This window comes from Cavenderia fasciculata (assembly GCF_000203815.1).
Source record: "Cavenderia fasciculata unplaced genomic scaffold Scf_Dfasci-F-a-25c12.r2-5, whole genome shotgun sequence".
In the NCBI taxonomy this organism is placed as follows: Eukaryota; Evosea; class Eumycetozoa; order Acytosteliales; family Cavenderiaceae; genus Cavenderia; species Cavenderia fasciculata.
Window position 1 is genome coordinate 158784 of NW_004457729.1, and position 25307 is coordinate 184090.

The 25307-nt window shown below is 31.6% G+C and overlaps 8 protein-coding genes across 8 annotated transcripts; 5 read left to right on the plus strand and 3 right to left on the minus strand.

The window, feature by feature from the left end:
- Positions 1-791: 791 nt before the first annotated feature.
- On the plus strand, positions 792-2615 carry DFA_00396 (uncharacterized protein; the record flags this gene model as incomplete). Its single annotated transcript, XM_004358328.1, has 1 exon — positions 792-2615. The coding sequence occupies one exon, from the start codon at positions 792-794 to the stop codon at positions 2613-2615; it is 1824 nt and encodes a 607-aa protein (XP_004358385.1).
- Positions 2616-2842: 227 nt separating this feature from the next.
- DFA_00397 (uncharacterized protein) lies at positions 2843-4279 on the plus strand (the record flags this gene model as incomplete). The annotated part of the gene is made up of 3 exons (XM_004358329.1): positions 2843-2957; positions 3049-3429; positions 3501-4279. The coding sequence occupies 3 exons, from the start codon at positions 2843-2845 to the stop codon at positions 4277-4279; spliced, it is 1275 nt and encodes a 424-aa protein (XP_004358386.1).
- Positions 4280-4400: 121 nt separating this feature from the next.
- osbD (oxysterol binding family protein) lies at positions 4401-5730 on the minus strand (the record flags this gene model as incomplete). Its single annotated transcript, XM_004358330.1, has 2 exons — positions 4401-4467; positions 4556-5730. The coding sequence occupies 2 exons, from the start codon at positions 5728-5730 to the stop codon at positions 4401-4403; spliced, it is 1242 nt and encodes a 413-aa protein (XP_004358387.1).
- A 702-nt stretch (positions 5731-6432) lies between these two features.
- On the minus strand, positions 6433-11056 carry DFA_00399 (uncharacterized protein; the record flags this gene model as incomplete). The annotated part of the gene is made up of 6 exons (XM_004358331.1): positions 6433-6496; positions 6737-6807; positions 7330-7355; positions 8092-10113; positions 10180-10824; positions 10915-11056. 6 exons carry the CDS (start codon positions 11054-11056, stop codon positions 6433-6435), a joined length of 2970 nt encoding a protein of 989 aa, XP_004358388.1.
- A 592-nt stretch (positions 11057-11648) lies between these two features.
- DFA_00400 (uncharacterized protein) lies at positions 11649-12423 on the plus strand (the record flags this gene model as incomplete). The annotated part of the gene is made up of 2 exons (XM_004358332.1): positions 11649-11732; positions 12307-12423. 2 exons carry the CDS (start codon positions 11649-11651, stop codon positions 12421-12423), a joined length of 201 nt encoding a protein of 66 aa, XP_004358389.1.
- Positions 12424-13529: 1106 nt separating this feature from the next.
- DFA_00401 (uncharacterized protein) lies at positions 13530-15000 on the plus strand (the record flags this gene model as incomplete). The annotated part of the gene is made up of 3 exons (XM_004358333.1): positions 13530-13989; positions 14051-14343; positions 14443-15000. 3 exons carry the CDS (start codon positions 13530-13532, stop codon positions 14998-15000), a joined length of 1311 nt encoding a protein of 436 aa, XP_004358390.1.
- Positions 15001-16208: 1208 nt separating this feature from the next.
- Positions 16209-22622, plus strand: DFA_00402 (Ras GTPase; the record flags this gene model as incomplete). Its single annotated transcript, XM_004358334.1, has 11 exons — positions 16209-16340; positions 16572-16829; positions 16925-17120; positions 17907-18401; positions 18738-18793; positions 18899-18981; positions 20121-20167; positions 20517-20825; positions 20899-21574; positions 21660-21918; positions 22293-22622. The coding sequence occupies 11 exons, from the start codon at positions 16209-16211 to the stop codon at positions 22620-22622; spliced, it is 2841 nt and encodes a 946-aa protein (XP_004358391.1).
- Positions 22623-22834: 212 nt separating this feature from the next.
- On the minus strand, positions 22835-24906 carry DFA_00403 (uncharacterized protein; the record flags this gene model as incomplete). Its single annotated transcript, XM_004358335.1, has 4 exons — positions 22835-23878; positions 23973-23998; positions 24192-24243; positions 24850-24906. The coding sequence occupies 4 exons, from the start codon at positions 24904-24906 to the stop codon at positions 22835-22837; spliced, it is 1179 nt and encodes a 392-aa protein (XP_004358392.1).
- Between the last annotated feature and the right edge of the window lie 401 nt (positions 24907-25307).

Consider the following 25307-nt stretch of genomic DNA (forward strand, 5'->3'; position numbering starts at 1 on the left):
TTGGGGATATATAACTGAAGAAAGCAAAGTAGTTCTTCTTATCATCCCCAACATATAATATTTATTATTATTATTAATTCATTGTTGTTGTTGTTGTTGTTGTGATAATAATTTAAAGCCAAAACGGTCATCGTTTCATTTCATTTCATTCTTTGGAAGTTCTTTTTTATCAGAATGGAAATATCCATCCAATTAAATTAATTTTCACCCAACAACGATTTTTTTTGTTGTGATGAAAACAGCGAAGTGGAAAACATGAATAATCCCAAATTGAATCCCAAATTAATATCTCTATTTTCATCAATAACTTAACTATTTATTTATCTACATTAAAACTGAAGAGAGAGAGAGACAGAGTTCCCATTAAGAATCTTATTCAAAACAAATATCATCAGTCTTTATTTCATTGATTGATTGGTTGGTTTCCCTTTAAACATATTAATAAATAATATTTAAATATTTAATCAATCGTAAGTGTCAAGTTCAGATCGAGATCGAAACCCATTATTATTAGATGTGGGGGAGGGGGTGAAGTAAAGTAGTGTCATGCATCAGGCTGGCAGTGGGTGTGTCAATAAAAAAAAAAAAAAGAAAGAGATTTGTTTCACGACAAAAAAAAGGGTGTATGTTTGGTAATATCGACCAGAAACAAATTAATTAAATATTTGAATGATATCTGAAGAAGATAGATAGATAACTAATTTTATTTAATCATCACATCCAACACTATCTAACTAACTAACTAACTATACCACCTTTTATTATATAATATATGTTTATTTATCTAAAATATGATGAATACTAGTAGTAGTAGTAGTAGCAGTAATAGCCATTATTCATCACCTCCTTTTATAATATCACCTTCATTATCACCGTTATCACCATCATCGAGTACACTTGCTGGACAGCAACATAGTAATAACGCAACAACAACAACAACAACAACAACAATGGGAGTAGAAATAATGTCAAGTCATCATTCATCATCATCGTCATCTTCGACTATGATTGATACAACTGGTATGATGGGTTGTTATAACAAGCAGACAATCATTTCATCGTCAACTACAGTTCAGTCATCGTCATGTGACAGTAGTAATGTATCATTTGGTCTACCTCCACCACCACCTCCTCCACCATCAATGCCATCAAATAATATTATATCCATTCACAAGAGAAAGTTGATTAATATTAATAATAATAGATCATCGTCATCTTTGACAACGCCATCATCCTCATCCTCCTCTTCATCATCATCTGCATCCCCTGTAACGATGGATCAATTATTAAGTGGATTCAATCGAAACAATCTTGCACGAACCAAAACAAAGGTTAGAACAGCTGATGGTCGTATCTATGAAGAACAAGTATCTCTACAAATATGTGAATTCAAAGGGATCGATGAATCATCTGTCACCAAGAAATATACTACCATCACCAACCTACCACCTTTTATTTATTGTAATAATCAATGTAAATGGACTGAATATAAATATCATCAACAAAATAATAATAATAATAATCAACAACAACAACAACAACTAAACGGAAATGGACATCATCATAATGTCACTAATAATAATAACAGTAATAATATCAATATTTTAACAATCAATGTTTGGTTTGATAGTTTTGTATGGCATGAAAGAGCACAATCATTATTTGAAGAGATATCATCATTGCTACCAGACGTTGTTTGTCTTCAAGAGGTGACACCAATGTTTTTAGATTTATTAAAAGAACAAATATGGGTAAAGAATCACTATATACTATCAGATTCTGGTCAATCAGATACTGTTTTCCCATACGGTACTATCATTATGACAAAATATCAACAACACAATAATAATAGATACAAATTAGTATCTTTTACATTGTATCCATTACCAAGTAACCAAAATAGAAGAATGATCATGTCAACATTGATCGATACTCTATTAAACAAGACTATTATTATTGGTTCTGTACATTTGGAAAGTTTAAAACAAAATGGTCAAGATAGAGTAAAACAATTGGATTATATATCAAATACTTTTAAATCATTGGTTAATTCTCATGGCCCTTCTTCTTGTACACCACTTTCCTCTTCTTCTTCCTCTTGTATTGGTGATAAGATATCAATACCCAATTCACCACCACCTTCACCTCTTTCTCCACCATCTTCTCCTATTAAACAACAACAACCTACAATATACTCAACATCTCCTCTTATACCATCAATGTTTTTAGTAGGAGATTTTAATTTTGGAGAATCAACATTTGAAGACAAGGAATTAATTGAAAAAGGATTTACTGATTTATGGAAATGTCCAACATTGACCAACAATAATGAAAATAACCACAATAGTCCTACCATTGACAATTCAACAAATGGTATCACATGTATTAAAAAGAATGAAAGAGTTGATAGACTTGTATATTGGAATAATCCACAACACCACCAACAACAACAACAACAACAACAAAAGGTTAGAGTAACACTTATTAATATGATTGGAACCAAAGCAATTGAAATTGAAGAAGAAAAGAGAAGAATTGAAAAGATTGATAGAGATGAAATAATATATCCATCTGATCATTTTGGTTTACAATGTCATATTAATCATTGTTGTTAAATAAAAAATACAATAATCCCCCCCCTTTATTTATTAATATACATATACATATACACATACACATAACATATTAGATCTATGACTTTGGATTATTACCTTTATTTCATTTTGAAAAAAAAGAGTGAAAAGTGTGCAGGAGAAAAATAAAATCACTTTTGAATGCAATTTCGAAATCGATCATTCATTGCATTGTTATATATTGTATATCTATCTAAATTGATTCATTGATGGAGTCAATAAAGAAATATTTATTTGAAAATATAGTAACGACTGTTGTAAATGCTTCTACTCCCGATAAATTGGCAGTAGCTACACTATGTGCATTGACATGTAGTGGTAGTCGTATGTATCATATATGATAATCAACATTCATTAGTATTAGCTACTTATATAAGTATACGTATCTCTCTCTTTATCCATTCATTCATAAAAGTTGCATTAATTAAATTATCAAGATTAGATAGATGGTTTGAGTTGGCAGAGGCACATGGAGAAGGAATATTAGAGAATATAGATAACTTTTACAATGCAGCAGAGATACCTGCAAACAATATAGTAACATTGGCAGAAGCTGAACAAATACTACCACTCATATCATCGACTGTTAGTTTCAACAGTAGATTGAGTTCAAAGATGGCATCAAACGATGCAAACGTAATCAAACTATTACGTATTCTTATCAACATGGCTAGATTTGAAACTGAAATGAATATGAATTTGGTTCCTCTAGAAGACTTTGAAATTGATAATCTATTTACAAAGTTGGTATCTTCCAATTTATATTTAGAATTGGTTATTACTGTTTTATTAAAAAGTATGATGAAACAAAAAGATATGAATATCATATGATTAACAATTCTTTTTTTTCTATTTCTATTTCTTTAGCAAATATGAGATCACAAGCAGTAAAATCAATAATAACATTATGTTTACAACCAGAATGTCCAATACCATTACTTTATAATGTATCATATATATTTGGTAATATTATTTTGGCAAAGAGGAATACAGACATTCCAAAATATCTTTATGAAATTGGATTGCAACGATTGTTTGATCGATTGATAGAAGATGGAAACGATCGTGATGGATGTACGTCATTGGGACACGCAACTAATATTATGGCATACAGTTGTCAGAAATATCAAGACCCTTCAAAATACAACACTAGTATTGGGTCATGGTTAAAACACAAATTAACGGTTGCTCGATCGTATGCAAAGATATCGGCATCTATATTTTTTACCTTTCCCGCATCAATTGTTAAAAGTTTGGATCTTGTAGGTTTGTTGATGTTGGTCAATCCAATACACTACCATTTGGCAATACCATTGTGGTACATCTCTGAAGACATTATCAACCTCAGAAATCTCTATCTAGGATTTTGTCACATGAATCGAACCATTACAAAGATCCTTTTCCTTGGATTGGCGCCATCTATAGCCTTTTCAACAGTATTTCTACTCTTACCCAAACCAATCGTTTTCATGTTGGCATGTACAAGAATTCTAACCTTTATACATTTTGTCTATCTCGAAAAATCACAAACCAATGGAAAACTTCACGGTAAACTTTATCAATCATTTAAACAATTATTTAAAGGAACTCATCCTTTTGATGATCCAAAATATCAAAATTCTCTTCCCTCCCAAATAAATAAATAAATAAATATTTATTTGTTTTAAAAAAAAAAGAATTAAATAATCATCTTTCTTTTTTATATAATATAATTTTATTTTTAATTATTTGTAAAAAAAAAAGAATATAACAACTTTTGGAATTAAATTAATTATTACTTTCTTCATCAATATTAAAAATTTCTGGTGGTTCATTTGGATTATATGGAGTAAAACTAAATAAATAAAAGAAATTAAATAATTAATAAATAAACTTTCATTTCCATTTCTATTTTCTTTTCTTTTTTGTTTCAATTTACTTACTTTGAATTTTTATAAACCCATTGATCATTAACTTTAATAAAATGTTTTGGTTGCCATTCAATATTTTTTTCTTTTCTTTTCTTTACACCTTGTCTTTGAACGTTTTCCAATTTAATCTTTTCGGCAGTAGCTTCCTTTTGATCTCTTTTAGTGATGGCGTTGCTTACAAATTGCCACAATCTTTGTGACTCGTTTTCCGCCTGTTCTGGGATGGGTTTGATAAACTTTGGTGTCTTTTTAGCGTTTTTACAGTCCCACAATACCTGTGCGTTTTTAGGTGACGATGATTTTTTCTGTACAGCACTTGTAATATCCAATCTATTGTCCCACTTGCCAGAGATATTGTATAGGGTTTCGCCTTTTTTCTTGATCTTGCCACTGACCTCGTTGTAGTCGCCGCCAAACAGTGGTTTGGTCTTAAAGTCAAAGTCGGCGCGTAAATTGGTCGACGAGCAATTGATGCTGGTCTTGCCGGCAATCTCGGTCATCAAAGTGCCAAAGAGAATACCTCGGGCGTAGATGGATGGGAAATTGAATGTGTATTCCTCGTTGGTCTCGATGAATCGCAGAGTGATGGTTCCCTCGACGTGCACCACCAACGAGGTGATCTGATAGCTACCGCGCGGGCTGATTGTGCCCGTCACGACATAACCATCTTTTCTATTTGATATATAAATACAACTGATGGGTGGATGGTGACACACCTGCTCGGCTATGAGTTGGGTGGTCGTGTCGTGGTATTGCCACTTGGCACGGAATATCTCGCCCAAAATCGGGTTGTATGGTTTCTTGACGCCTTTTGGGGTGTAAGAAAAGCCCGACAAATACCATTTCGAAACGGCCAACATTCTGTCCATCGGGTCAATTAGTGTGTGCACATTGTGTAGTTGATCGCAATGCACCATAAAGTCGGTAAACTTTTCGAGCAATGATCGCGATTCCAATATAAAGGTTGGTAGTGGTACGGTGCTCAGATCCATACCAATCTTGATCTCTGATAGCACCGACAGCAACAAATTTCTTGGCTCCTCTTCGAGCACCTCTGCATTTCCATTTTTAATCTCTTCACTGTATTGTTCCAATGGTGATGATGATTCGGGTGGTGGTGAAGGTGGAAATGTTTCTTGTTGTTGTTGAGGTGGTTGTGGTTGATTTTCAACAATTAATGGGTCCATTTCAATCAAAAAAGATTATATATATCTATATAGATAGGTTTACTACTAATGTCGTAGTCTATTGTGTACAAATTAAGGTATGGTTTTTAAATAAATAAAAAAACAAATATTTCCTAAATTGTGTTTTAGAGTAAAAATAGAAATATTAATATTATTATTATTATATTTTCAAATGAAATTGTACATGAATTGAAAGATGGAAAAAATAAATAGTATTCGAATTTTTACAACTTGTGATGATGGTGATGTTGATGTTGTTAATATAGTAATATGATATTGTAATATAAAGTAAAGTAAAGTAAAATTGAATTAATGACAGATATTATTGAATAATACAATCAAATCAATCAATCAATCCGACCATTATTACATTATTTTCAGTGGTTGTTGGTTTTTTTGGTTGCTGTTGTTGTTGTTGTTGAATGTTTAACATCAAACATTCCTATCTAATAATAATAATAATATGTGTTTTTGACAACAGTAATAGAGAAAAACTCTACCATCAATACTAATCATCATTCAGTCATTCAATCTGACTTTACCAAACAACACACTTTCACACCCTTCACTCTTCTTTTGCTACTGTTGTTATTGTTGTTTAATGGTTGTGTTGTTAGATTCAATACGTATAAACATATGTGTGTGTATGTGTATGCGTATCAATTAAATCTATCAAAACCCTGTCATGATTATTATTATTGATTATTGTTGTTGTTTATAACCACTTGCTTCTTTTTCTTTTCTTCCATTTGATCTGCTTGAATCTCTTTTTATAACTACCAATCAGTGTGCCATATGTCATATGGTTTGATTGATTGATAGGTAAATTGATTAATAGGTAGATTGATTGTTGAAAATGAACCAAACATGGTCAAAAATAAATAAAAAAGTATAATAATGAATAATGAATATTACCAATCACCTTTTTGTTGTTAGATAATAATATTAATGAGAACTGCTCCAGAGGAGGGAGGGAGTGAGGGAGGGAGGAAATAAATTATAATACAATATTATAATACAATATAACAATAATAATAATGATAATGATGAATGACCTAGGCAAGTTAAGATATAGAACTAATTAAATAAAATAATTAAATTATGTGTTTGTCGTTGGATGGTTTGGGGTAGGGGTGGTGAACAAAGGGGGTTGTTGACTAACAATTAATTCTCAGAGAGAGTGGTGGATGGATGGATGGAATGAGAGAAGATGGTAAATTAATTTTCCGTTCAGGATGTCCTTAAATGTTCCATTCATTCATTCATTCATAGATGTTCACGCACCACAAACAATTAAATAATAATTATTTATACCCCAACCCCCAATTGCTCTCGATTGACAAGTGACTTGGTTGGTTTTAAAGAAAGATCTGGTATTTGACTCTCTCTCTAACTCTAACTCTCTCTTTTCTATTACCTGTAGTGAGTGTTGGATAATAATAATAATAATAATGAAGTCAACTCTAGAATATACTATTATTATTATTATCAGTCGATTGTCAACTATGTAAAATCGGTTGTTGGATTGAATCTCCAATGCCGATGATCTTGATAGTTTTTTTTTTGTGGGAGGTGTGAAACTCTATCTATCTATCAAACAATCTCTATGTTAGCTGCTGGTGTATCTTGATTATTATTATTACAATATACAAACTATGTATATATATATATATATATATGATTTAGTCCTCTAAATCTAAGAGATGAGTTAAATGACAAGTTCTGATCATTCTCTTTCCTCTCTTTAACTCGACTAATGAAGATCAACAAACATCCATGTTGTGTACACACAATGTGGTATCACAGTGTAGTGGTTGAACAGCTGTCTCTGTGTGATTGATTGATTGTTGCTATTATTTGTTCATTGTTTACACACAATCAACAACCTACCTTTAAATGTTAATTGTATGTATATGTAGACTATATTGCTAATAAATAAAAAAAGGGTAATAAACAAATAAATAAATAAATATAACAATAGATAGATATAAATAAACTTTGCACAACTTTAAGAGATTAACACCCCCAATACACACCTCCTCGATTTGTGATCGGTTGAGGCTTTTTGGATTTTTTGATTTTTTTTTTTTTTTGCTTTGCAACTTGAAATTTACTCATCTTTTTTTTTAATAATAATAATAAAACGAAATGAATAGAATAGGGGATGGAACAATACAATATCCCTCTTTTGATGATATTTGAAAAAAGATGGAAAATAAATAAATAAATTATATTATTATTATTATTAATTTGATTATTATGATTTATCCATTTCATTTGTTTGTTTTTTTTGTTATTGTTTGTATTTATTATTAAATAATTAATAATCTGGTGAATTGTACAATGTATATATTTCTTTACTTAGATCTACTCCAACGTAATCAGCTAGGAGTCGTTCTGCCTCTCCAACTGTAGTCATGCGTCGATACTTTGTGATGAGTCTGTGTAATGTAGGATATTCTGTGATGATCTGTGTCGCTTTCTTTTCAGTCATGCCACGAATAGTGAGTAACATGCAAGCAAACATTGATGTGATGGTCATTGGCTCGTGTGTGGCACGATCTGCAAACTCGTCATAACACATATCACTAAAGTAGATATGAGGATTATCCGTCATTCTTGTTGTGATGGTTCGAAGCATATGAACTGTATCTTCTTCTGATTTGGTTCTTACTGGAATGATTTCATCCTCGAGGAATGTTTCTGAAATACTTTGATAGACTTTTTCATCATCTGGATCTTTTGGAGTGACTGTTGTGTCTTGACTACCACTACCACCACCACCACCACCGTTAGTTCGATAATTAAGTTGACCTTCGATTAGATAATGAGTCTTGTCTATACCACACCTAGTGAGACGGTATTTTTGATCTTTGTATCTTCCATCCTTTATACTTTCCAACAAGTCTGGTATCTTTTTGCGTTCGATGATTGTGTCCATCACCATTTCATAGACTGTCTGTTCTTCATCGAGATTATAGTGGAGACGTGTGATCCAGAGAAAATCGCCGAGGGGTAGTGCCCGTTGCTCGTATTTGACGCCCACAGTATTGAGCAACTGCAACAACGAGTCTCCATTCTTTCGATGATTTTTAATCTCACGATTATCAACCAACAAAACAACCTCTCTAATATAGATATTCTCTTTTTTAATCTTTAAAACGTCACTATGAGTAATTGGGAATGGTCTATCTACAAGCCAATGAATAGTTTCACTATCACTATCATCACTCCAATCATACAATACTTGTTCCTCCATTGAAAGTGGTGGTGGTGATGGTTCTTGATTAAAGTCTTCATTTGTTGTTGTAATTGTTGTTTTTGTTGGACTATCCTCATTGTCTTGTTGACTATGTATATCATAGTCGTCATTGTCATTATCGTCGTTGTCATTATCATCATTATCACCATCATCATCACTATTTACAGCCATTGTTATATTTTTTGTTCCAGTTGGTTTCGAAGAATATAACTTTCTAGCAATATCCCATCCCATCTTTGTAAGTTTGAATATTTTTGGTTTACCATATTCCGATACCAATTGATGATCCTCTAACGTTTTCATTGATCTCCAACCACCATCAGTACTAAACTGTGCATCAGAATATTCTTGAGCATTCATGACCAATTCATTTTTCGATAAACCATCTTTTGAATTTTCTTCATCAACTAATTTAGCATACAATGCCATTAATAATCCCCATGCTCCACTTCTATATTTTGGTCTATATCTATTTTTTTTACTATTATTATTATTCGTTGATTTATCGGTTGTTTGTTGTTCAGTACTCCTTCTACGAGTTCTTTTTTGATCATTTTCTTGTTGTGAACCATTATTTGTACTAGTAGCAAGTGAAGATCTTTTTCTTGATTGTTTATCTCTTGTTGGAGAGTAATCACGATCATCCTTGTCTTCTGGTGGTATATATTCATCTTCATCTCCCAATTCCAAATCCATACCATCTTGTAAATAAATACTATTATTATTCCTTGGTCTTGTTGGATTTCTTCTTGGTGTTGAATTATTATTATTTTGATTATTCTGATTATTTTGACTATTTTGATTACTATTATTTTGACTATTATTTTGTTGATTATATTGAGATAAAATAAGTAAGGGAGCAATGATATGTTTACAAAGACTAGAGTTTATATTTTTCCGATGATTGTGTATTTTCCCATATTCACAAGTACACGAACACCTAGAAGCCATTTTTCGGTCAGGGTCCAATGTGATAATGACTTCATATGCCTTGTCACCTCTTCCCTGAACATTGTCATCACCCGACGGTGAAACCATTAATTTAATGATATTATCACTACCCAGATGAATATCTGCCAACTTTCTCATATGTGCAATTTCATATGCACCTTTTAATACATCTAAATATTTCAATTCAATTTGTTAGTCCATAATAAATATAGAATTATAATTATATATCTACTTACTTTTTGAACAAATAGTTTCAATATATTGCATTTGAATTAATGGTGGAGGACCTTCAGTTGAAATTAAGATATCTTCACCATCTTTATCGGAAAAGAAAAGATTTTTGTTGTCAATGTCATCATCGCCGTCGTTGCTACTGATCTCACCTTTGATCCATTGTAGTGCAGTCTCTAGATCTTCACCTCTTTCAGCATACTCGATTGCCAACATATCATATCTTTTGTAAATGGTGACAGCATGATCAACGAGCATCTTTTGTCCAAATATCAAGTTGGCAGCAGAAGTTGCACTACCATCAATCAAAGGGATATGTTGAATTTGATTGATACCACTAAGATTGAATTTATCTATAATATCTGTTGGGTCTGTTATTCCCTTGATACTATAAATCCATTCTGCAAAGCTATTGGGACGTTTCATAGCTAAAAAGTCATCACTCTTTACAAACAAATCTTTTATATTTATCTTTTCCAATCTTTCTTTCAATTTTTGTTTCTCTAATTCTCCTCTACTATTATTATTATTATTTGTTATTAGTTGTTGATTTTGTTGATTTGATGATAAAGAAGATAATGGACCATTTTCAATAAGTGTTCTTAATATTTTTCCTGTTGCTCTTCCAATACCACTAACAGATTCAATCTCTATTATAAACAACCAAGTTAGTTAGTTAGTTTGTTTGTTCGTTCCCTCTATCAATCTATCTTTACATCTATCTATCTATATATACAAACCATCAATTGTTATAGGTAAAGGATAAGACTTTACAGAATTGATTAATCTACTATAACATCGAGCCATTGTAGGACTGAGTGTACTAGCTCGATGTGCTTCTAATCCAGCAATGAGGTATTGATTTGAACTCACAGTCGCCATCTATGCATTCTTCTTCTTCTTCTTCTTTTCGTTGTGTTGCAATTTATTCTTCTCTTCACGACACTATCTCTTCATACTATATCTTATTCTTTCTTTGATTGATGACAATAATCATCAATTTTGTACTGAGACTAAAAGAACACCAATTTTCCAACTAAAAAAGTCTTTTAAAAATATTATTATTATTTCGTTTGTTCAATCTCTTTATTTTATTTAGTACACAAATACATATTTATATTTGTATATATTTTTATTCAGCATCGAAAGTTACTAATCCCTCTGGTGCATGTAGACAAAGGAAAGATATCGATATTCACTTCACTAACGAATACTTAGCTTTACCCTATCTTTAGCAACAGATCAGCTTTTCTTTTTATAATGTTCTTTCCTGTTAACTTAAGTTCTCACTCTACATTTTGAATATACTTTATCATTTAGATTCACATCATTCTAGTGCGTGACAGACAAGGGCCAGGTGTCCAATGAATGAATCATATTTACTGGGTCGACCAGTAAATCATTGGATGTGGTGTCCATAGCGAGATGTTTGTGGATCTCTTTAACTCGTATGACTGTCGGCACAGAATAAACTATGCTATTATTTAAAGAGATCCACAAACATCTCGATCAAGAGAGCAGACAATACGGATTTGTAACAACAATTCAACTCCAAAAGGTATGTAACTGTAATCACACATCAGTAAGAACAATTAAATCTTTCCCAAGCAGATAACAATAAAGAATCAGCGTACTCAACATCTTTTAAAAATGTACAATATATGATATTGTCTATAGGTCCTCCTTTTTTTTTTTATTTCCTTGGAATGACTTGGGGTGAGCTCACATCATCTAACTATTGTTATTTGTATTATTATTCTTTTCAAACAGAGAATACCTCATCATCTTCTTCTTTTTTCCTTTGAATTTAAGATAGTAGTAGATTAAATAGATAGAACTATATAGTAGTTACGATTACATTTTTAATCGAGTCATATGATTCCTGACAACTTGAGGGCATGTACACAAATCGATAGAGATATAATCGTCATATATATTATTTGAAAGACAACAACAACAAGGGTCTTGAAGAATGAAGAGGCTTTAAGCATATACTAAAATAGTAGATATTCTCTTCTCAATTAAGTGAATTGATTCTGTTGTTGTGACTACGAACGATTAACGATCTCATTTAGAAGGAGAATAAAAAGAGAGAATCTACAAGATTCAGATCTTCTTTGTTTAATAGGTAGGTAGGCTCTAGCACCCTAGGGGGTACATGTGATGAGAAGGTGGTCCTTGGATATGCAACAACAACCGCCATCACAATGCATTGTCATCGATGTGAAATCGATTGTGATAATAATTAAAAAAAGTGTGTGGTGGAGGGATTCATCACATGCGGCAACGGACTTGAACCAAATTTAAGAAAATTACATCTCAGCGAATGGGTATATAACCTATTCTTGAGGGGCTAGAAGCACAGAGATGGGGCAGAGTCAATGCATTTTACCGGTGGTTACAGAGCCTCGATAAGTTTTGGTGTAAAAATGCCTCCTGTTGCATTCTCAGCCAACCAAGAATGTCGACAACGAAAAGACTTTTCATTCAGTTCGCGGCTTCAGTTTTTGGCAGCACTCAACACAATTGCAAAAACAAAAAAGAAAAGATTATATAATCATTAGTATTAATAATCATCATCTTCTAATCCAAACATCGCCATTTTCACCAACGCCATCTTCTCTCTTAACTGACGTTTACTTACTTACTTTTATATACATATTTTAATTAACACATAATCAATATTTAATCTACATAATCATCATCTTCATCATTTTTAATTTACTCTTTTTTAAAAAATTATCTCTTTTTTTTTTTCACAAGTGTAAATAATAATAATAATAATAATAATAATAATCAACATAATATTGTTTGTGTGATTTAAAATTTCAAGTTATCCTCTCTTTTTTTTGTTTTGTTAATGATTCATAGTCCTCAAGTCTGGAAGAAGCAAGAGTTTTAGTTTTTTATTTTTTATCTTTTATATATTCATTGGCAAACCCCACCACTATACATAGAGTAAATAATAATAATTTTATTAATTTTATTAATTTTATCAACAATCAACAACTCTCCTCCCTCACTCACTATTCACCTTTATTCTCAAATTCATATAATATCAATTTCATAAATATATAAAAAGTTTATTATTTATTTTTTATCTATTGTACACATTCTCCCAACTATAGTTATTATTATTTATATTATATATTTTTTGATAAAATCAATTTTTTTTAAATTTTCAACAACAATCTAATCTAAAATCTAATCTTAATCTGGTCAAAGACAAAGAAGAATAGAATAGACTCATAGTCCTCAAATCACCAAAATATTTAAATATTAACAAATAATAATAATAATAATAATAATCAACATAATATTAATAATAATATTAATACATACAAACAAATAAATAATGTTTAAACATCCAACAACATTTAATAATCATCATCAATACCAACAACAACAACAATATATGAACCAACCATATGGACATGATATAATATTGGAGAGATTGTTTCAACTGAAACAACAATACAAAGAATGTCAAGATGATTTGGATTTGATGAATCATGACAATGATGGTACCAGTGAAAGTAATACTAGTGCTTCTTCTTTGACATCTATTGGATCTGTCAAACAACATGCTAATCAATCATCTGGTTCATCCTCTTCATTTTCTTCATCAAGTTCTTATAGTTCAAGATCGTCGTCGTCATCATCATACTCTTCCTCTCCATTATTAGAGGTACCATGCTCTGCTTTTATTCCATCATCTCCCACCATTTCACCAGTTTCTTCACCTCTCTCTTCCATTTCAATAGATCAATTGGTAGAGGATTCAGATATGGAACTTTCTTCAGAAGATAACAAGTGTATGTATCAATATTAGTAATATTTAATACTATCCTATATTTATTAATTTATTAATTTTAGTCACAATAGTTCCATTATCGCCAGTTCACAATCATCACAATTTTCAATCCTTTATGGATGAACCATCTTATTTCCCATCCACATCCAATGTACATTTCGAGAAAACACCATTCCATCAACAACAACAACAACAACAACAACCAATATTTTCATCATTTACTCCACAAAAAAGAAATATATTATTTACCCAAACAACAACCTCTACAACAACAACAAATCCATTATCATCTTCACCATCATCGACACCACCATCATCTTCACCATCATCCTCTTTACAAAAGAATGATTTAGTTGTAAGTTGTTAAAATTTTAAAAAAAATACTACATTGATCAAATAATTAATTAATTATTAACAATCTTTCTATTTCTATATTTAATTATTTCCTATTTAGTTTGAATCAAAAATAAATAAAACAAGAAGTAAAAATTCAAAATATGGTCAAGTCGTACCACGTGTAAATGTATGCGTTTGTGGTTCAACCACACCAGGCAAAGGTCCAACTTGTAAGTGGAGAAAGGGACCAAACGGTGAGGTATTATGTAATAGTTGTGGTCTCCAAAACATGAAGAAACCAAAATGTTTATTGTGTGGTATCGTCTACAATTCAAAGGAGGCCATGGCTAGCTCGATATCTTGGATTAGATGTGACGACTGTAAACAATGGGTAATGTCAAAGTGTGATAGTGGAATGGGTGATATTTCTCTCTATGATGATTCCAATCCAAATCCACTCCATTACAGTTGTCCCAAATGTCGTACTGATCCAAGTAAACCAAAAACTACTAGAAATAATCATCGTTCATTATTGAAAAATCATTCAAAACCAATTAACGGTAGTAGTAGTAGTAGTAGTAGTTCTCCAAAGAAACAACAACCATTATCTATTAATAATACTCAATCATCATCATCATCATCAACTCTTTCACATGATCCTATGTTTCATGGTTAAATGTACAAGGATGACATAGATCTCCCAACATTTTTTTTTTACACAACAACTAGTCCATCCATTCCATCATTCATCGATCCATCATATAGTCAAATACGGTTTTAAATTAATTAGGATTATTCATCATCGACCCTCTCCCCAACCCCAACCCAACCCAAACAGTAGATATCATATAGAATATTAATAATAGCCCAATCAGTCAATTGATTCGTATACGAATCTCCCTCCCCTACCCCTCCCGACTCTTAAAAAATCACATAGTTTATTTAATTAATAAAAAGAAGTCATACGCATTTTTCCCCTTTTTTCAAAGCTAAATATATATAAATAATGAATGCAATGTGTTGGTTGTCCACATGTCCACATATCTAGAGATTTCAAACCCATCTGGAATCTGACAATAGGATGGATTTTCGATCTGTCTTCAAAGTTTTTTGTTCTTTTTGGCCACCACTTTATGGCGGTTGGCCCTTTTGGGTTCATCGAAAATAATTATCGAATACGCGTGCCTTGTTTTTGACCTCCTCCCTCAACAATCTACTTACGACACTTTTATCGTCGTTAAGTAAAAGTTACTTTTTTATTATTATTTTTGATCAATCCTCATCATAGTGACATAACATTACATTTGTAGTTGTAATAATAGAAACAGATAATATTTATTTATTTTATTTATTTATTATTTATAACAACAATCAACGTTGACCCTAACAATAGATCACTCGATAACACAACAAACACATAAACACAACACACACAAAATAGAGATAGATCAATCAAACAAACAAACCAACCAACCAAAGTTATCTTTTGACAATAACCCCATTAACACTACAACAACTAACTAATCACCCTTCATTTCATCAAGGAGGATTTTTTGTTTTTTTAAAACTTTTTTCAAGCAAGCCATTGATCGTATCCCTACCTACTTACAAACAACAACCTATTTTTAATTACTAAAACTTAACTATAAAAAGAGAGGCATATTTTATTTATTCATATACATACATATATATATATAATATTTATAACAATACTAAAGTAATAATACTATACTAAAGAGCAACAACAACAACAACAACAACAAAAGAGAAAAAGAACAAACATTAATAATCTTTTGGCATCGATCGACTGTAAAATCAACTTTATAACATACATAAAACATACATACAACATATATATAATAGAATAGAATAGAATAGAAAAGAATGGGTAAAAAGGATAAAGGAAAATCACAGACACCTCAAAAGTCAAAGTACTTTGTTGCTGTGATGGGGTCTGGTTCAGTCGGCAAGTCTGCTTTAACCGTACAATTCACTCAAGGAATATTCGTTGACAAGGTATGAATGAAAGAATGAAGATCAACTTGAACATATAATACATCGCACCACTCGGAGAGAGAGAGAGAGATTATAATGATAAAAGATCATCATCATAGGTAGGAGGTGCAATGGTGATCTTTGTCACATGATAAAAGCGAGTGGCGTTGGCGTGGTTTGTTGGTTTGATCACATTTCTTTTTTTTTTTTTATAATTATTCACACAATCCCTTTTTACGACGATATATATAGTATGATCCAACAGTAGAAGATACTTATACAAAGAGTTTTGAATTGGATGGAGAAAGCGTTTGCATTGAAGTATTGGATACTGCAGGTTCGGAAGTACTCGTAGCTATGCGTGAACTTTATATGAAGAGTGCAGAAGGTTTCGTATTGGTATATAGTATTTTGGTAAAGTCGACTTTTATCGAATTAAAAGACATCATCGAACAATTGTTTAGAGTAAAGGAAGAAGAAGAAGTACCAATCGTTCTTGTTGGTAATAAAGTATGTTTGTTTGATGGTAGAAGCTACCGGTATGATATGAGACATGGCATGGATGATGATTACTAATCTTGACCCTTTTAATTTTATTTTTCTAGATTGATTTGGATTCACATCGTGAAGTTAGTAACAACGACGGAAAGACATTGGCCAACTCTTATCCAAACTGCGAATTCTGGGAGACTTCATGTAAAGATAGGATAAATGTAGATAACGTATTTCATAGTATCGTCAGAAAGATTAGAGACAAGTACAAAAAGGAAGGTGTCCCAACAAAGGAAAAGAAGGACAAGTGTATATTGATGTAATTTATTCCACAGTCACAACCATTTTTGTTGTCAACTCAACTCAAAACTCAACCATAACCACCAACCAATTTCAAAACAAACAAACCATTAGTTTATATTTATAGTCAACCAAAATACTACCACACAATAACAATGTCACTTCACCCCCCCTCCACTCCATCACCCATCCAAATAATTTAAGATTTAATTTAGTTCAATTCTACCTTGGACTTGTCATGATCAACAATCAATAACACCCAACAACAACAACAATAATAACAAACAACAAAAATGATGACACTTTTTTTTTAATAACCTAATTTATTTATTTATTTATTTTTGTTGAAAATGAATGTATTCTTAAAACCAAACCATTAATATTAATATCACAACACAACACAACAACAATAAGAACCTTGCCATATGCCACTATCCCATCCATCCTCTATCTCTGAGAACAAGGATAATTTTTTATCCTCTCCAAAAACAAAACCAAATAAATTATTCACCAATAATTAAAATAAATAAATTATTTAAATAATACCCTATACTATATCCTATCCATCATTAATATTCTTTCATTCCATTTGATTCTTTGCTAAATGACGATATCAAAAAGAATATTCTAAATTTGGACACTTACTTTGAATTTCAAAGTTAATTTTTTTTGGGATGACCCTATCATTGAATAGTGCGAAGATAAATAACATTCACTTGTTTTTTGAAACATTCATTATCAATAGAACAAACAAACAAACAAACAAACAAATAATAATATAATATAATATAAAAGATATGACTATACAAAAAGCAACATTGGCAGGAGGATGCTTTTGGAGTGTAGAATTAGTATTCCAAAGAGTCATGGGAGTAGTATCTACAAAGGTGGGATACACTCAAGGACATAAAGTTAATCCAACCTATAAAGAAGTTTGTACAGGTACAACAGGTCACACAGAAGCAGTAGAATTGGAATATGATGATACGGTCGTTAGCTATCCAGCACTGTTGGATGTATTTTGGAAGAAAATAGATCCAACCACATTGAACAGACAAGGTGGAGATAGTGGTACACAGTATCGTTCTGGTATCTACTATCACAATGACCAACAAAGAGTAGAAGCAGAGAAGAGTAGAGACGAAGAACAGAAGAAACATCGCGAGAAAATCGTTGTTGAGGTCTTGCCTAGCTCGCATTTCTATTTTGCCGAGGATTATCATCAGCAATATCTCGCTAAGGGTGGACAATGCAGTAAAAAGGGTAGCACTGATAAGATTAGATGCTATGGTTAGATTAGACCATGGTCAAACGTATACGACATGTAAATAAACAACAACAATAACAACAATTATTCAACTTTATATATAACAAGTATAATACTACTATCCGTTCAATTCATAGACCTTGGTTATCCAGCTTTTTCCAAAAAAAAAGAATATTTAATTTAATTTATTATTTTTGAGCTTTTAGATGGAGGAAGAGCAACTTGCTTTCAATGGCTTTATGTGTATAGTGTCTTCTATAGATGGCGTTGTCACTCAAGGACCTGCTGTTTAGGTTCCCAGTATTTGGTAAAAGAGCAGGAATACTAAATCGTTGAATCGTCCAACTCTTTGTGTGTAGTGGTTCATCATGATTTACAACTACAAGTCAGCGCTTCTTCATTTGACACCTTGTATGTAAGTAGATTGTGGATCGACCATCTGGCATCTTGGTAAAATGTTATCCAATCCATTTTACTTTCATCCACAATCTATGTGTTAACATACATTATATCAGTCAAGCTTTGTGATCTTGGTCAAGAGTTTCACAATCGTACCGTTATTCATGTAGCATATAAACTTGGCAATGGTGGTTCCAAAACCTGGTCTAAATAAAGAGAATGTTTATATGATTTAAATACCAAAAAAAAAAACAAAGAGATGATCTATTTTTTGCCTTGTGTCAAAGTCTTTAATTAAATTGCCCCAACGAATATTATTCCTTTCTACAATACATTCAACATAGACCATCAATGGTATTCATATCTATCGTTTGGATGTTTAGCAGCATTATAATCCCAACAAGATTCAATGAATGATTGGGCATTAAAAGAATGACAACATGAATTTGAATGTCCTCTTCATCCTCTTCATGATGAACAACCAAAGACGACAAGGAGAAGTGGACAATGTAAGCAAAACAAACAAAGTGGTACTATGTCGGTTGAATAGGGCAAAAGTCAATCTTTAGCCTTCTTCATTTACCCACATCAACAGCAACTACGTCGTTTGTTTGAAAGGAGAAATATTGGTCAATGTCATCAAATGAATGGATTGGGTTGGTTGGAACTATAGTGTTATTCGGAAGCCCACAACAACAACAACATAGTTTTCGGCAAGGATTTGGATGAGATGAGACCCCCATCTCGATCATTCTGATCATTCTATCTATTGATAGAATCGACGTCTAGTGTACATACAAACCGACAACGGTTCATTTTTCACCACACCCTCCCAATACAATTCACTATGGAAAACAATCAAAACCATGTGTGGGTTGGTTCATTAATCAAAATCTAAAAGGGGTACGGCCACACCCCATCCCATTTACCAACCACACCTATCTATCCATCCATCCATCCATCACCAACAGCCACCAATAAGATTTATTTATTGTTACAATAACAAGCTTGCTAGAGAGCAAAAAAGAATTTTTGGTGTTGATGAGGATGGCGATGATGATGATAATGATGATGTTTTGATCAAAACACACCTCCAAATTGGATGATAAAGTCAAAAATAACAGCCTACCTGCTATTTTCCAACTAACTCTCTCTCTCTCTCTACTCACTCTATTACTACTACTACACTACTACTATTACTGCTAGAGAGAGGTATTGTTATTTTTGCTGTGTTTGTTTTTGTTTGGACTAATATAAATATTATTATTATTATTATTATTATTATTATTAGTTTCGAGTATTTACACATTTTATATATATTTATATTTATATTATATCTCTAGTTTAGTTAGTGAAGAAGAACCAACCATTTATAGGATTAGATTATCGTGTAAACCATTTACACATTTTAGCCTTTATATATTTTCTCCTCACTCTCACTCTCGATTATGAATATCAGTGATATTTGTTTAATATTTCATCATCCTCCTCATCCACTCTTTCCACCTTTATAAAAAAATACCCAAATCACCAACACTCTTTTAATCCATTTTTTAAATATATTTCCATTTAATCTCTTTCAATCACCATTAAAAGATCAAAATAATAATAATAATTTAGTATTTGATTCATGATGATCAATTGTAATTGGAAATCCAGTTTTAAAACAAATGGATATCTTTTATTATTATTATCATATATTTTGATTATCATTTGTATAAATCAACCAAATCATTTAGTATTTGGACAAGAACAACAATCACCTCCATCGTACGATTTAACAGGAACATGTGTTGCATTGGATTCAACGTCACCATGTTATTCATATCTAACATATACCAATGTCTACATGACCAATGGATCAGCATCACAAAAGGAATTGGTTGCCTACGATCTAATGTTTAGATCAGAGGCTCTTTTAGGAACTTGTGGAACTTATTTTGAAAGTATGGCATGTTCTATTATATACCCACCCTGTACTTTTGTTACTATCAATTCAACCAATACTACCATTGTAATACCATCAGATATATGTTATCCATTTTGTAGTAAGTAAACAATCAATCAAACAAACAAAACAAACATTTATTTTTATTCAAATCAAATCTTTTATTTCACTAGTGAATACAATTGAAAGATGCCATGATATAATTGGAAGTATAGAGGATTTAACAACACCTCAATTAAAAGCATATACAAATTGCACATCATTGAATCCATTGGGTCAACCATTGTACCCAAACATATCGACAGTTTACGATTTTAGTAGTGTTGGTGGATCGAGTCAACAAGAGGTACAATGTTTTATACCGACTGTACGATCCGATATCATAGAGAATTGTCCAGAACCATTTGTCATTGTACCAAAAGAAAAGAGGGCCAAGTATTCGGGTGGATACTATGTGTTGGGTGATGGAAATTGTACTGTACCATGTCCCTTTGAAATATTCACATCCGAACAAACAGCGAGTCTGGCACTATCAGATGCCATTCTCTATCCATCGTCTATGGTTTCGGCAGTCATTATCATTATCATATTTGGCGTATTTCCAAACAAGATTAGTCCTCGAATGGAGTGCCTTATAGCATTGGGTGTATCGACCATCATCCTAGGTGTTGCCTATTATATTCAAGGTGTCAAAGATCATTTTGTATGTGGTGATGACACTAGATACTCCACGCAACAAGATCATATTTGTTGGCTTCAAGGTTTATTATTTCAATTTGGTGGTTTATCTTTTGTTTTTTGGTTATGTTTTCTTTGTTATGATTTTGTTCTAACTTTATTAATGAGTATGTAAATATTAAAAACAATATTTAAATCAACTTCTTATTAATTTTTATTATTTTGATTTTGATTTAGAAAAAAATACACATATTAGATATGTTAGAATTGGAATTTGGGCATTATCAGGGTTATTATCAGTTATACCATTAATTGGAAATAAATATGGAGCAAGTATTGGATCACAAGGTGGATGTTGGATTCTATCAGATGACAAAAAGGCATGGCAATATGCTGCTTACTTTGTTCCAAGTTGGATTGCTCTATTTTTTACACTTGCATCTTGTTGTTTTTCAACCTATAAAACTTTATCAATGTACAAGTATAGTCAAAATACTAAAGTTTTAATTTTTAATGTAAGAATATAGAAAATATAATAATTACTTAATTCCATAGTATTAATATTTGTTTCTATTTTTTGGTTTCATAGATAAAATTAACAATATTAATGACATATATAATATTTTCATTTGTATTCTTATCATTCTTTCAATATTATGCAGAATCGAAAAGAATAGAATATGAAACAAAAGTAAAAGAATCGTTAAGGTGTTATTCGGCAACACATGATGTACAAAAATGTAGAAGATATATGAATGGATATGAATTCAAGATGCTTAATCTTGTTTGTATTTCAGATGTTGGTATCTTTCTCTTTCTGACATTTGTTTTGGAACCTTCTGTTTTACAGACCCTCAAAGAATCAGATAGGGTCAAACAAATTAAAAAGATTATTTCCAAACTCACTGGTATAGAGTTTAAAGAACCACCACCCAAACTACCCATACACCCATCAACCAGTTCACTCTCTGGAGCCAACCGTCGATCAGGATCCGTGAGATATTCAAAACAATATTTATCAAAATCATTCTTGAATCTATCATCATCATCGGGTGGTGTTGATCAAACAAATCCTCCATCTCAAGATCCAACAAAAAAAGATGATGAATCTATTAATAATAATAATAATAATAATAATGTTGATAATGATTTTAATTATGCTGATAAATCACCTCCACCTCCAAATAATAACAACGAACCAAAAGATAGTAATATATAATAATCCAACTATAATATAATATATATATAATATGTACCTTTGGGGAATATTAATCCCCTTTCGATTGTGTAAATAAATATTTATTATTTATCTATTCAAACAAACAAACTATAGTTAACTATGTTAACTACCCTACCATGGTTGGAATTAATAATCATGTGTTATCTACACTTTTTATTGGTAATAAATAATAAAAGTATTACATATTATTATTAGGGGGAGTTTGACGACGACGACGTTGAAGAGTTTGAAGATGAGTCGGCAGTTGAAATTGTATTAATATCAATAGAAGAGTGTGCAATATTTAATGATGAAGATGGTATTATATTATTGTTATTATTATTAGTAGTTGATGTATTTGATGGATAGGGAGGAGGATCGAGATTATTATTATTATTGTTGATGGAATATTGATGAGGATATGGATAATTTCTTAAATCAACCATTTTAGTTGGAGGTTGTTGCGAAGAAGAAGAATAAGAAGAAGAAGAAGTCAATGTAGATGATGATTGACTTGGAACTGTACAAATATTATAATCTTCTTCTTTTTGAATTTGTCGTATTCTAACATAAACCAAAAGCATAACGATGAGTGCAACCGTTGATATGATTCCACAAACCAATGTAATGTTGAATGCTACTTTATCATAGGGAGGAATTCGAAATATGATCACTCTATTGGGTGCATTATCTTCATAGTAACAACTCGAAATCGATCCATCCTTGTATTTGGTAACGTATTCTGAAACCCATGCTGTATCACTAGACACCAATCCAGGTGAAGTTGTAATGATCAATCGATGGCCATCGATTATACCATCGTTATTAACATCCAATACATCATCTGGTACTGAAAAACTAATATTAAAAAGTCCTTGATGACATGAATATACAGTTGGTGAAGATGAAGATGAAGATGAAGAAGATGAAGATGATGAAGATGAAGAAGATGAAAGTGGTTCCAATGAGGATGATGATGATGAAGATAGAGTATCATTTGATGTAGAATGATTAAGAAGTGAAGGTGGTATAATAGGTGGAGGTGGTGGGGGACCACCTGAAGATGCATTATTTTGATCTTGGTATTCAGTTGGAGGACCATCAGATACATCATCGAAAAAATAATTTGGTCCCCAATCGTCGTACCAATATACCTGATCGTTGTAATGATCACATTCCATTGGTGATTCTATAGTTATCATACTACTAGCTGTAATATTACAAGTAGTCGGTTCATATTCATTGTATTTTCGAATCTAGAATGGAAAGTGGAAAATCAATCAATCAAAATATTAATATTAATATTATGATTTTGGAAATATTGAATTTATTACTACTACTACTACTTACACTTTTACCAAGTGATGTTTGTCCAACTATTAATGTTATAATTCCAAATAATACAAATATAAAAAGAGAAAAGAAAAAACAAAACCTAAGACTATTCTTGTGAATAACCATAGTGGTGGTATTTTGTTAAATTATAATAATATTTTTGTTGTAAAAAAGATAATGGAACAAGTGAAATAAAGAAAGTGGATTGTGTGTAGATATTATTATTATTTATACTTTGTTTCGTAGTTGTATTTTTAATAGATTGGGGTGTAGCTGAAATTATAATCTATAAACAAATATGGTACTTGGTGGTGGTGGTGGTGTTGGAAGTAGTGTTGATATATTTTAGTCTGAATATGTAGTATTACACCTCTTTTGATTATAGTATTATAGATAGGATAGTAGTGAGTGATGATTGATTGTAATAGTAATTCTTCTAAACTCTGTATAGGAATTACATCACCAACCAAACTAAACCCAAAGTAAATTACTATACAAATAAATGTTGTTTGTACTGTAATGAATGATATGATGATGATGATGATGATGTAGTTATATAGTTTGTTTGTTTGTTTGTTGATTAAAAAAAAAAAATATCTCTCTATCTCGTAGTAATTTATCCTTCGGTAATTACCACTTCTATCTATCAACTGATTATTTAATTATAAGATGATGATGATGATTGATCTGAGACTGACTACGATTTGTTTATTGATTGATTGTACAATATTATATTATTATTATTATTAGTATTATTATAATTATTTATGTTGCTTAATCTGATATGTAATGAAACGTATAACTAAATAACTAAATAACTTTACTATTTAACTCAATGTTATTGTTTTGAAATGAATGTAGCCATGCGGTGGTGGAGGAGGAGTGAAACAACAAAGAAGCTTTGTTGTTGATGCTGCTGCTGTTGCTGACCCGAGTAGAAAAGAAACATTTAATACACAAAGAGTTTTATACTTTTATTGGAGTGGGGTTTATGTGAAGGTCTAAATTTCTCAACTCAAACACCAACAGCAAAAAATCCGAATAATTGATAGGACGGTTCTCAATGTCTTTGAGACTATTAAACAATGCGAACAAATCCTTCATCATCTTCAGAGAGAGACGATGATGATGCGTGTGGTCTGAAAATATCAAGATCAACGCAACGATCAACAACAACTTTATTCTTCCTCGGCAAGAGACATCCCCATTCAATCCAGTTTCAGATTCCATGAATGAATCCTGGTCAACATGAAAAGGTATGTCGTATCGCAATCACCCTGACCTGAATGTCTTTTAAAAGAGTGGCCACAATTGTTTTCCATCATCCAGCCAGAGCCACAACAACAGGGA